Source organism: Uranotaenia lowii, chromosome 2 (assembly GCF_029784155.1).
Source record: "Uranotaenia lowii strain MFRU-FL chromosome 2, ASM2978415v1, whole genome shotgun sequence".
Classification (NCBI taxonomy): Eukaryota; Metazoa; Arthropoda; class Insecta; order Diptera; family Culicidae; genus Uranotaenia; species Uranotaenia lowii.
Window position 1 is genome coordinate 433,302,086 of NC_073692.1, and position 13,826 is coordinate 433,315,911.

At 35.9% G+C, this 13,826-nt stretch overlaps 1 protein-coding gene and 2 non-coding genes across 3 annotated transcripts; 1 reads left to right on the forward strand and 2 right to left on the reverse strand.

The window, feature by feature from the left end:
- Positions 1-1,183: 1,183 nt before the first annotated feature.
- Positions 1,184-1,254, reverse strand: Trnag-gcc (transfer RNA glycine (anticodon GCC)). The gene has a single exon. It is a non-coding gene; the product is annotated as a tRNA-Gly (tRNA).
- Positions 1,255-2,191: 937 nt separating this feature from the next.
- Positions 2,192-2,263, forward strand: Trnad-guc (transfer RNA aspartic acid (anticodon GUC)). Its single transcript has one exon. It is a non-coding gene; the product is annotated as a tRNA-Asp (tRNA).
- A 634-nt stretch (positions 2,264-2,897) lies between these two features.
- Positions 2,898-5,464, reverse strand: LOC129745230 (RNA-binding protein 45-like). Its single transcript, XM_055738167.1, has 4 exons — positions 5,048-5,464; positions 4,243-4,727; positions 3,700-4,182; positions 2,898-3,497 (listed from the first exon to the last, which is right to left on the reverse strand). Exons 1-3 carry the CDS (start codon positions 5,338-5,340, stop codon positions 3,713-3,715), a joined length of 1,248 nt encoding a protein of 415 aa, XP_055594142.1. The 5' UTR covers positions 5,341-5,464; the 3' UTR covers positions 2,898-3,497; positions 3,700-3,712.
- Positions 5,465-13,826: the final 8,362 nt, after the last annotated feature.

The window sequence follows — 13,826 nt, forward strand, 5'->3', positions numbered from 1 at the left end:
TTTAAAGTTTGCTTTTCGGATGAGTGTATAGTTGAGTATGGATCTTGTAAGTAGTGCCTACCGAAAAGTGTTTAGTGAAAATTTCTCTGAATAAAACACTCAAGTCTTCTCGCTCCTCCTCTGCCATCTATTTTAGTGTTCTTTTCAGTGAATAACATTAAATTCAACAGTTTCAACATCTCAAGACAATTTTTCGATGAAATTTGCATTTTTTATAGAATTTTCTCTAGTGTGACATTCTTGCGTAGAAATATCAACATAGAGACAACCACCTTGATGAAAATTTCGTATAAGTTCAGAACAAAGTATACTTGTTTGTGTTTTTATTCGAAAGTTAACACTAAAAGAAACCGTTTCCAGCAAAAAAGTGAAAATGACCCAAAAGTCACATGGGACATTCTTGCTTAGAACGGCAGTAAAGGTGTACTGAGCAAAGCAGTAGTTTAATAAAGAGGCCAAATTTGTGGAAAGTACAAAAAAAAAATCTTTAACAAGGATTTTGTAATGAAAATTTTCTAAAAACTTTGAGGAATTCCAAAATTGTCGGTTATTTTGCATCATTTTACAACTTCTGTATTGTCAACAAATTATTCAGTTGCAACTTGTAACTAGTTTAAGATTTTACTTTTTATTAATACTTGCCCAATCTTTGTAATAAAATATATTGCAAGTGTTCGTTATTGTGCGGCAAATTAGGAACATATTGAGGGCCACGAAAAAATGCCATCTTTGGAAAAAAATTATGTTCTACGAATAAACCACTAACACAAATTCAATAAATTTGTTCTTCCCGTTACGCAAATTGTCGTGTTAGATTTTGAAGAATATTATTTAAGGTATTTAAATTGGTCATCTAGAAAAAGAAGAAAAAATATCTCGTATTTGGATCTCTATGTGTTAAAATATCCTCTAAAAGATATCTATTGTCTCTACATCCTAGTATTTAATTTTATTACAAAATACGTCTGTCCGTGAAAGTTACAGAAACAAAACGTTGTTTTCTAAATTTTCCAAATTATTGGTTTTTTTAAAACTTCTATGAAAGTCTATCCCTTTCTAATATAATTAAAATTAAATTAAACAATTTATCACAATCTTACAGGAAATTTTTTTAGACAAATGATATCGACAAACATGAAAAAAATTGTAAAGATATATTCCATCAACAAAAAAAAAGGATCGTTGCATCGGCCGGGAATCGAACCCGGGCCGCCCGCGTGGCAGGCGAGCATTCTACCACTGAACCACCGATGCCTTGGTGTTGGAAGGGGAAATAAGGTTGTACATATATTTCTCTTCGAAATTAACCGAATACTCCAACCCAGACGGAGGATACATGCGCATTTCCAAGCATAGCAGACGATATGATGATCAGAATCATCATCATTCATCATCAGATTTTATGTTGATGATAAACATGTTGTTTATGTATCCGAAAGTTTTGACATTAGTCCATCGTACTAGAGAAGAAGGAATTCAATTTAAAGATGCGTCCACACTCGACAACTTGAACTGTGATTTCGACTAGGCGAAGAGATGCATGTCTCAAGCCTCCCGACAAGTATGGAAGACTTTCTGCAACCAAAAAGTAAACATAAACAAGTCTCATCAACCGAAATCGCAGTTCAAGTTGCCGAGTGTGGAAGAAGCAAACCATAAAAAATAGTCTATGAAACCACGATAAAATATCAGAATAGCTTCATCAATACACACTGTATAGAATAACCGTATTTGACAAAAGCGCACCCGCATTTGAACAGAGTTTTTTTTTTTAAAGAATGCATTAAAATTAGGGCAGTTATACCGTTATACCACCGATCATACTGACTGGACACTCGATTTCGTTTGTTGGTTAATTTTTTTTAGCAGTCGCAATATCGATTCCAGAGTTTGCATTGATCGCTGAAATGCTACTCCCAGTTGGAAAGTGCCACCCAACTTTCAAGAAAAAAAATACGCAATTTCAACGATACTATCGAGCCAAACAGGTAAATTTGTCCTAGTGGGAATCTTTGTCAAATTTTGCAAGGTTCGCAATACCGACGATAGGTGTTTAATTAGACAGAAAATGATCGGATTTTTGTTGTATCATGTCAAAGTGATCTGTGGTTATGCCATGATTTTAGCCGTAGAATATGGTGTTATTAAATCTCCTGGAAACTCATGCTCTTTAAGCGTCTATGTTGACAAGTCCTCGATAGTATAGTGGTCAGTATCCCCGCCTGTCACGCGGGAGACCGGGGTTCGATTCCCCGTCGGGGAGGTTTTTTGCCACCATTTGAACTTTTCCGTTATATCCTTTTAATGATTCAAAATTTAGTCAAATATGTAAATGTTTTTTTTATAGTTCAATTAATGTTGCGATTCTGGACTAATTTTTTTTTAAACTAAACACTAAGTCAGTAAAAATAATAGCATAGTAAAATGGTTAACTTACATCACAAGAGTACTCACGCGTTTAAGATTCGTAAGATTGATTGATTGATAGATAATAGTTAGAGGCGTTTGCAAAACCTACCTCATGCGCTCATATTCCTCTTATTGCTATGAAATTGTTAGCAAATTGAATGTGACAACGAATAATAGAAGATTTTCAATAGATACTGCATTAATCGTTTTATGAAAGATATAGTTTTAGGATAAAATGAAGAATGTCGAAGAACTATTCGAAAAAACTAACTTATAGATTTGAAAAATTCAAAAGGAATCGAGTTCAGGTGTTCGGTTCGACCGATATATTTTAACACTCGAAAATATTTAAAGTTTTTAGGGCTTCACTCAATAAAACATTAACAAAAAAAATCGATAAAATTGGGAATGAATTGAGCATAATGATTCACGAAGATCACTAGGAAAAGGGTTTATCTTGTTCGGATATCTAGCAGTTAAAACAGCTGTTAAAGGGGATCAACCACTACGTTTATTGTTCCAACTTATGTTACGAACTCCTGCCGTACTCAACGAAACTAAAATTTAGTAAACCGATAAATAAACACGACTGGAATCATACAAATTTATTACACCATAGTTAATTATTTTTAAGTGCTTGATGGATATTTTATTCAGACATTTTTTTTCCACAATTCAGGATATTGCATAGTATTATGTTCATTTTCTGCCATTATTCTTATCTGGAAACAGTTTCAATTTTGTTTTTGGTTTGTTAAGTTTCCGTTTTCATACTGTTTGAAAATATATTTTATCCATTATACTCGTAAAGTGGATACGACTTTCAGAAACTTAAATTATTCAGTTTTTGTTTTGGTAGTTCAGCAATCATTGTTCCATTAGAAGTAAGGAGTAAAACTGTTGGCCGACGATTCTCACGTTCAGTATTTTAGTTTTGTTGGTTTCGGAAAGTAAAATCAAATCATTTCTGCAGTTGCATTGATTCATTTTAATACTTTCTATTTCAACCTGAGCGGATCGTTCCATCATTGTTCAAGTATGTGTGGTTCTCTTTCTGTTGCGTTCTCTGAGTCTTTTAGTTAAAATTTCTGTGAACGATACAAATTAAAAAATGGTTGTTCTTGTTAGAAAATGTACCGTGGGTTCAACGGAAGCTGGAAAGAAATGGTTAGATAGAACTCGAAATATATGCGGACAAATGTTCCTCCTTTTGGTTGACTCTGAAATGAAAGCTAGACAAATCTACCAAAGCAAGTACCCGAGAACTCTTCGGGAATTATTGGTACTTACCGCTCTGTGATGTTTAGTGTTCCATGCGCTGCCTCTTTTGGCCATCATTCTTTTCCATGCACTCAAGAACCTTCAACCGGCAATCTCCAATTTGCATTCCATGCAGCTGTTGAATGGCCCGGTCAGCAGCGATGTCACTGGCGAAAGCAGCATAACCATGGCGCCTATTTGGCACCAGATTTACGTTGATGAGATCTCCGAAGCGACAGAAAGCATCTTGAAGCATTCGAACGGGAATTGCTTCCGGCATGCAGATGAAGAATGCTTTCTTGGCACACTGGGTGGTATTGGGATTCAGCAACGGTTTTGGTGGTCCCAGTTGTGAGAGTGCGTCGTTGGTGACTACTTCTTCCCGGAATTCGTTCTCGAACCGCACAATCACTCGCTCTCCAATAGGGTATTCCAGGCCATGGATTTTGTCCACTGCCCGTTGTGCTTCTTCTTGGGTACAGTAGACAACGGAAGCGGTTGTGTTAATGTCATCTGAAAATAAAATATTAAAGTTAAACATGTCCCGACAGACAAATTCACAAGAACGCTTACTTTGGGTGACAATGTTGCAATACTTCATTCCGGGGGCAATGTCAAAGATCCTCCAGAGGCGGTCCTGGTTCAGATCGCTGCTGCAAATGACAACCAACTTGACGTCACCACCGCTTCCTTGTCGTTTCGATTGAGGTGAGTGAGTGCGCTTCCGGTTAGCAAAGCCGCCAGATGAAGAGCCACTGTTGTCGTTGTCATTTCCCTTCAGAGCTTCACGAGGAAGACAAAATTTAGCCCGGTAGCTTGCAGGGGAACCTTCGATGGCCAGAGAGGTCTCCAAGAACGAGGTGAACGTGATGTAGGCAGCACATTGGCTTTGGTTCTTCTTATCTGGTACCAAGCGAACTTGGGTAACTTCACCAAACTTTTTGAACTCTTCTCTGATCGCTTCCTCGCTCTTGGAGTTAGGAACAACGGCGAAAAGACGACGGAATTTGTATTCATGCACCTCTTCTGGATGGCCCTCTTCGCGCTTTTTCTGGTAGCTGAAAAAATTGGAAACGTTTAGTTTTTAATTTAATCGACAATAAGCGTAAAATATTAAATTTTCTGATATTTAAATGACAATTTAAAAAAAAATTGTATGAACTGAGGCCTTCGGGAAAAAATTCTTTACTAGAAAAGTGTGACTTGGGGAATAAGTACCCAAAATTTCCGGTGATTTTGATTCAGTAGCCGTGAGATAAGTAACATCAAGTAACATAAGATAATATCGATTGAAACACCACCCGGCGACGCCATTTTGTTTTACGACCGGCCCTATTCATGAATGAAAACTTTATTGGTCTCCCAACAGGGTACATACCTTGCCGAAATCATGACCTTAATCGGACGCGTTTCGCCATCCAGATAGGAACCATTTTTGCGAAGACCCCGTGCAGCCGAAGAAGTCTTGGTAAACTTTACATAGGCAATTCCCTTTCCGACGCCAGTGTTCTTGTCTTTAATGACAACACACTCCTCGATTTCGCCATCGTCCTGGAAGTGCTTGGTTAGCATTTCCTGGGTCACGTTACGGCCGCAGATGATGAACAGGCGGCTCATCGGTGGCACCTCGGAGATTTCCTTCCGTTCCTTGCCATTGTTTTGGTCATGCATTTTCGCGTTTTAAGGCTACTCGCTGTGCACAGACAGAAATGCAAATTCACTGATCACGACGGAGATCCCCTTCAACAAAACAAATCTTCACTGGAAGAAAGTCACACACGGAATGAAGAAGTGCTTTCAGTCAAGTTGGGCGATAGCCGTGATAAGGTAGATGACCACACTATAGACCAAGCAAAATTCAAGATTTTGTTTGCTTTTTGGGTATTAGGTACTAGGGTTTTTATTTATTGCAAAGAATTTATAGACAGAACAATTTTTTCTACCGTTGAAATATGAGAAAATGATTTTCAGGTATAATAAATCAACATAAACATTTCTTATTTGCTATCACTTTACCTGGCCATCTACCCTAATTCAACCGACTTTTCATCAGCTTTGATAGTGGTAGTGAAGCAGGCAGTCAGCTTTCAATGACGATGGTCCATCATCGAACCGCCCGGTTGTTGACGTTGTTTTGTTGACAGTAGTCAGTAGGGGTGCCATGCAAATTATGTCCCATAATATCTTAAGTGTTATTTTCAAATAAAATTATTTCCAATAAAATTGAAAATAATTATTCATGGGTAATAAATGTTGAATAAATTGATTTTGTTTTACTTGTTCATCGATTTATTGAAAAGTTAGTTTGATGAAGTGTCAATGAATGAATTGAAAACAAATCTTAATCAGCGAATTTCTTGAACAGACAAATTTGATTTTATTCATTGATTAAATAACTGACCTATTCATGATTGAATTTCATCAAATCGGATAATAATGAGAAGCCTCGATGAGTTAAACATATTAACTTTTGTCATTTTTGTCATTTTTTGTAATTTTTGTAATTTTATTAATTTGTGTAAATTTAGTCATTTTTGTCATTTTTTGTCATTTTTGTCAATTTTGTCATTTTTGTCATTTTTGTCATTTTTGTCATTTTTTTCATTTTTGTCATTTTTGTCATTTTTGTCATTTTTGTCATTTTTGTCATTTTTGTCATTTTTGTCATTTTTGTCATTTTTGTCATTTTTGTCATTTTTGTCATTTTTGTCATTTTTGTCATTTTTGTCATTTTTGTCATTTTTGTCATTTTTGTCATTTTTGTCATTTTTGTCATTTTTGTCATTTTTGTCATTTTTGTCATTTTTGTCATTTTTGTCATTTTTGTCATTTTTGTCATTTTTGTCATTTTTGTCATTTTTGTCATTTTTGTCATTTTTGTCATTTTTGTCATTTTTGTCATTTTTGTCATTTTTGTCATTTTTGTCATTTTTGTCATTTTTGTCATTTTTGTTATTTTCTATTAATAACTTCGATTCCCCCCAGTGAAATGAATTGTATAGCTTTATTTAAAAAAATGAGATTTAAGATGTTTTTTTAAAATTCATGAGGATGACGTTTGATTTAGAATGGATTGTATGCCATTCTTAAACCAATTCTTTAAAATTCCTGCCTTCAATAAATCTAGATCTTGATTTTTTTTTTCCGTTAAAAGATATCCATTCTATGCTATAATACCAGGTTTTAACTTTTTTGCACTTTTTATCAATCATTTCCTAAAATTCCGATCTCCTTTTTCCATTTATGTTATGGATTGATGTATTCCTGACAAAACTCCTTGTAGAAATCCCATGAAACTGGAAAACAATATTTTTGACCCTTTAGGTTTCAAAATTTTAAATTTACCTGTACAAACTTTAACTTATCACATATAAAATGTATCGACTAGAATTTTCCCCAAAATTTTCTTTTAGTACACAAGTGTACTGTTTGACGAAGCCTTGAAATTTTGTTTTAATGTTTATCAGGGAAACTATAAAAATACCTACATGTTGAAGGTCAAATGCAGATTAATTCCACCGCATGGATAAAAGCAGCGTGTGTGCTAAACAAATTTATATTCGTAGTATGAAAACTTCTAAAAAATACTTTTTTTTTACTTTCAGTCAATTTCAAAGGATAAGTAAGTACTTTACTTACACCATGGTTTGAAACGTTAAAACTGAGTTGACGATTCCTAATTTGATTTGATGTATTTTTGAAACTTGACCGCAACATAACTACTGTTTGAATTGAATGACCTCTCAAAGGAAAACAGGACACACCACTCAATTTCGCTGCTACAATTCCAAACAGCTTATTGCAATGTGTTGAGTTGAGCGGATTACATTGATATGCCAATAGCCATCGACCAGTGCAAAACAAACCACAAAATAATCCTCAAACGACCAGCAAAATCGACCCATCAGTATCGATATAAATGCCAAAAAGGTAGGTGCCGAACCTGTCGGAAAATCGAACGAGAACAGATTTTCCATTCCATTCCCTAAGTCCCGCCAATTCCCTTGTGGGAAAACGGATATACAGTAGGTTTTTTTCGTCTTTACCAGTCGACGGAAATCGGCCAAACCGAGCGAGTGGAAAAGTTAAATCCGTCCCACGCCACGGAGGGATGAAAATTTCATGCGGAAAATTGTAAAACGCACATTCTTATATCACTTTTTGTGGCGGATGCAGCGCGAATCTGGCTCGAACTCGTCTGGTACAAGTGGCGATTAAAAATTGCAAACTTTTTTCAAACACGCAGAGTACCTATTGCAAATCCTTTGTGAGAAGGAGAAATGAAAATCAATTTGTGAAATCGGATAAACTCTATCCGTTTGAGTGAGTTCCATTGCACGAGTAAATGAAAATGCTGTCGAACTGTGTCCATCGTTTTGGAGCAATCTCTTAGGAATAGTTTATTCAAATCCCATTGTGATGAATCATGATTCCAAAACTTTAGTGTTATTGAATAATCTGATTTTTTACAACTATTTAACTATTTAAATAAGATCAATGTCCAAATGAAAATTGTACCTCATGCAGCTATCCAGTTTTAATAGATCATCAATTCAAAGTATTTCTTTTAAAATGTTTCTTTTATTCCTAATTGTTTTATACTAGCTTTTTCAATCTGTGTCAACCGATTTCCTACATTTGAAAGGAGTGAAAATGTCCATTTCTATGATGTTAACCTGTGTTCGAATAGCAAAATCATTAGCTCGATAATCTTCGCATAATTATCATAATTGCGGTAATATCTTCAAATTACTCACTCGCCAACTGGCTTAAAATATCAATTCCATCAAACAAATGCCATTTAATCCTCAAAGGACATCGATTGTTACCCTTTTATCACAGACAAACAGACGGGACACTCGGTTTTCATTTTTCGCAAACCTGTTCCGAAGCTAGGCAATGTCGCCACAAGAGTGCACTAGGATCACTAAGAAGCAAATCTGAATTTTCATCATGGTAGCTGTGATTATGATGATACATATATTCATCACCATGGTGTTCACAGTATGTTTATTTCCGTTTGTTTTTATCCAGCAAAATTTTGATTCACGGTTTAGAAGAAATTTATAATTTTGAAAAATTATCCGCAACAATCTGCAGAAATAATCGAACCAGTACATCAGTCAAAGGCTTACTCCATCGGTATGTAAAACTTCCTGTCTTCGTGCAAGATCGAGCTTCTAACAGCCAGTGCATTTGTATTTTAGGAGTTATTTCCCTGAGAGTTGTGCAGATGAGTTGGGCGTATCCAGTTTCGCGGCTGATACGACATCTGTTCCGGAGCTGATGCGTCACCGAAGACGACGATTGAAATCTGACTTTTGGAATCCGACGACAACGGTTGCCCTTACCAAGGGTAGACGCTACCACACTGCGGTTGATCCGTTCGAAAAGCGGACGGCAATAGGGAACGGTTAAAATCCAGTGTAACATGGCCACTACGTTATCACCATTCGAATCGATTCGTGTAATAAGGAGGAGCGCATTTTCAAAACGAGAAGAATGCCCGATCCCCGAAACAACCGTTTTTCGTCCCTCTTCCATCAATGGTTGTTTATGTTCACGAAAAGTACAAACAGCAAATCAAAAACTACATATGTATTTAAAATAATTCAAATTAATTCTAAGTCATCTCAATGAATCTGGAAGACCGCCAAAAAATGGAAGCGAATTTATCGAGGATGAGCCGAACCAGATGATTTTTCGTTTAACCTCTTAATTAACTCTTGAAGAATTGTAGAGAAGGCTCAAAATTTTTATTCCGACAAAAACCTGAGAACTTGGCACTTGACAATAACTCAAGTTATTTTTTTTATTAAAAACAACACCTTCAAATTACAGGATACCTACATAGTTCTCAACAATGTTGAAAACCTGACCAGTAAAAATGGGTTACATGTAAAAACTAAGTATGAAAAAACGTTAATAATTCACCTGAGGTCTCAAAACAAAATGGAATATGTACTAGGAAATCCAAAAAAGATTATTCTCAAATCGTAGTTGTATTTTAAACAAAATATTCATTCACAATTGTAGTAGTTTCATTTAATAAGTCTTCATCGGTTTCGGCTGGAGGAATGTTCGATAGTTCATTCGGTCGTCAACTCAAACCCTGTTAAAACCAAATGGTATCTATCGACGGGATTCACTCACACTCAAGGGGTTACCTAGTCCGGGGCGTAAATTTTTATGACATGACTCTGCAACATAAAATTGTAGTTTGAATAATTTAAAATACTTACGCTAACGAAATAATGAGGGAATGATTAAAATCAATCTGGTCCAGACAATCTATCTGTGAGAGATGATGAAGTTCCGTTTTCCTTTCCTTTTATTGAGCTGCAGCCGTTCATGAAGTTTCTTTTATTTATTCTCTTAAAGCCTTGCGTTTAAACCACCAACTTGCGCTCTGATCTTCAATAAAATGGAATGTCTCGATCACACGCAAAACATCAAATTTAGAAGAAAATTGACAAATTCCCAGCACAAAGAAAAATTTGTTGTTTACACTTTTAAAAACATCACAATATCTTAGGCTACCTGGGTTACCTCGATCATTTCATTTTATACAAAACTGATTGTTAGGCAATACCGACACCAGATGGCAGTGCAATCCCTTGCGAAAATTTGGACGATTTTTCTTCTAAGTGTCCTGTCTGTTTCTCTGTGCTTTTATCATAAAGGGCGCCCTTTTGAAACTTTCCACTCCCAAAAGCTGTATAACATTCAACCTTTTATAAAACATTTTTAAATACCACCCAATTTTGCCGACTGCCACGTGTCGCTTCCATCCGGAATCGAAGGAGGCCAAGAGGGTGGCATGGAGTGCATTTTCTGCCTGGTTACCTTTGACTCAACATAATTATAAAAATCATAAATTTAATCCCGGCAGGCCACGGTTGGTAAAATGTCAACATCACCGATTGGCGCCTCGCTTGATGAATGGAGTGCCAGAGTAAATGAACTAAGTGAAAACGTAAATTATCATATGCGATTAATATGATGCCGATTGGTTTCCAATTATCTGCTGAAAAGTAATGATAATAATTTTTGTTTTACAAGGTAGCCAAAACCAACCAATACCTACGCTGTTAAAATTCAACGAAACCGGGTCAAGAAGAGTTCCCCCTAGATTGAGGGTTGTACAATGATTGCGAGGATGTCAAGGTATTTAATTCCTGTGCAATCAGATTAAGTTAATTGTTTGCTTCCATTTCAGTAGGGGTGGTGGACTCTATAATGCCATGGTAGATTACCGAACGGCATAGACAGGGGTTGTGGAAAAAGAAAATCTTCTTATGATGAGAGCGAGGCAAAATGCAAGAAGACTAAATGAGCGATTCAAATTAAGAAAATATATTTGATGGAAAAAAATCGTGGAAAAGTTACGCAGAAGAACTGTGGTGACTATCTTTTAATAACTGATTTCGGAAAAAAAATAGCGTCGTGAACTCGAACCTATTGTCAGAGTTCGCCTATAAAGCATGGATCACCATGAATCTGGACGCACTGTTTATTATACCATTGCGCTCCTAAATAGTTATTGGATCTGGAATGTTTTGACAGTCAGTGCTGAAAATTTTATTACGATTCGTTTTGTTCCAAAAAAGTTACACGTGATGGAAGCCGCGAGATGAAAATAAATTTTGGACACCCACGTTCAAAACCGACGTGGTCAGGTTAAAAACATCGCGAAATCGTCAAAAATGCTCAAATCAACCGTGTGCAGCGTTCTCAAACGTTTTAGTGAGATGCATACTATCGATCGGCAGGTTCATACCAAGCGTTATAGTGGACCTAAGAATCAGAAACTGCATTTGAAGATGTTGAGAACGATCAAGGCAAACACTGGGTAGTCGGACTACGACATCGCCAAGAAATTCAACGTCGACCGGTACACCGTCAGAAGGATTAGTCTGCGCGAAGGAATCCGATCCTATCGGGCCAGTAAACCGGACATTGAAGCAGAATTTAGTAGCCTAAGGACGTGCCCGGAAGTTATACAACAACATTCCAACGAAGTACGACGGATGCATCCTCATGGATGACGAAACGTACGCGAAGATGGATTTTGGGCAGCTTCCTGGCCAAAAATTTTATAAAGCCACTGCAGTGGTGCACTGCACTGGTCAGGGTGATGTCTCCGCCAAGTTCAAATTCGTTTTTGCCGATAAGTTGGCAAGAAAGTGTTTGATCTGGCAAGGTATTTGCAGTTGCGGACGAAAAACCCCGTTTTTTTTTGAAAAACAAGACCATTGACTCCGAAATGTACAAGGAGGAGTGCCTTAAAAAACGTTTTTTTTTTCGTGCATTAGATCTTACAAAAGACCAGTAAAGTTTTCGCCAGATTTGGCATGCTGCCACTACAGCTAGCAGGTACTTCACTGGTATTGGGCTAACGGGTGGATTTTGTCGAAAAGGACATCAACCATACCCAACTGCCCTCAATCCTGCCCTATTGAAAAATTTGGGCAATTGGCAAGCAGAAGATGAAGAAGATTGGTAGGACGACTCGAGAAGCAACAGAGATGGAGAGATTGTGGAACAGAATGGCCGCTGAGGTCAGTGAATAGGGTGTCCAAACTTTGATGAGTGGTTCTAGACGAAAAGTTCGAAATTTTATCAAAAAAACATCGAAATATTTTTTTTTTCTTATTTTTCCTTTGAAGTGCAATAAAAACCCTACATTTTGATTATAACATATTTTTATTTCGTTTTCAAAGCTCCGAGATAAACCCGTTTTAACGCGTCCAGATTTGTAGTGATCCATGCTTTATCACTTCAGGTTTTAGTGATAAGCTTTATGAAAAACGTTAAAACTATTACTGGAATCACTAAATAATGGATTTTTTTTAAATTATCTGACAATTTGCACCGCCGGTCTTCAGATCTTTCCCAAAATTTAAAATTTGTTTCATTTTTTCGACTTAAAAACACGCATTTCTTTTTTCAGATTTCTAACATTTTTATTTTTCGGGTTCGATTCGGTTAGATTTTCTTGTGAATAAAATAAATCCATATTTTAAAGCTACAATTACCTACTCTGTTGTTTTTCAACAGAAATCATAAACTAGCACATCAAAACGCATTGACATTTCATCAGCTTTTCAAATAAAATATTTAAAAAATTTTAAGGAATGACTTTTTAAACAAAAAAAATTAAATAAGCTTAAAATGATGTTTTAAAAGTACCGTTTGCATCACCGAGTAATCTGCAAAAAATACTATTTCTTAGCCCAATTTATTATGCAACTTTCATCTCAAGATACCAAAAAACTCAAATAAATCTCATTTTTTGCATAGAAAACAAACATTGGTCGAACAATTGCAACAAAGGAACAAAAAAACTGTAAAACGGGGTAATATTGATAACCGGGGTAACTTTGGTCAACATGAAATTTTTCCACCTAATCATCAATAAATAAGTCTAAAGTTAAAATATCTCAAAACTTTTTTATTTGTTTAAAAACCTATACGTTGAGTTTCAAATTGGGAAAAACTTGATTTGTTTTTGAAAATTTCAAATGTAAGTAGAAATGAAATTTCAAAATCATGAAATATTATTTTTTTTAAAGCTCGCAAACTAACATCCTTTCTGATGAAATTTGTTTATTTGTTGATTAGAATAAAATCAACGGATCATATGTACATCCTAATGATAACTTAATAGTAATTACAATACAAGATGTTGTGGCGGACTATTTCGAATGATCAAAAAAACACTTGTTGTTTCGCGAACAGCTAGCAAAAAAGAGGAATTTTATTTCGTCTTTATTTAAAATAACAGCTTTTCCCGCGAATTTGAAACAATACAAAAATATCACAATAGAACAAACATCTTGGCAACATTATAGCGGTAGTTGAATTGTTCTGCTTGATAGTATACTTTAAGGCATTTAAGTAGTATAAATACCAGGGTGACCAATAGTCGTGAGATCGATCATACCGGCCACCCAAAACTACTGTTTTAACACTAGTAGCCCTAGCTTTGTTTTGATCCAAGTGTTTACACGAAAATTAGACACAAAATTTGAACCATGTTAAGCGGAATCACACGAATTGAACGACTGCTGTTGAAACTGGTACGTACACACATCAGATCATCTGGACTCTGTTTACATCGGGACAACGGGTGCACTTCACTACAGGATGCACGA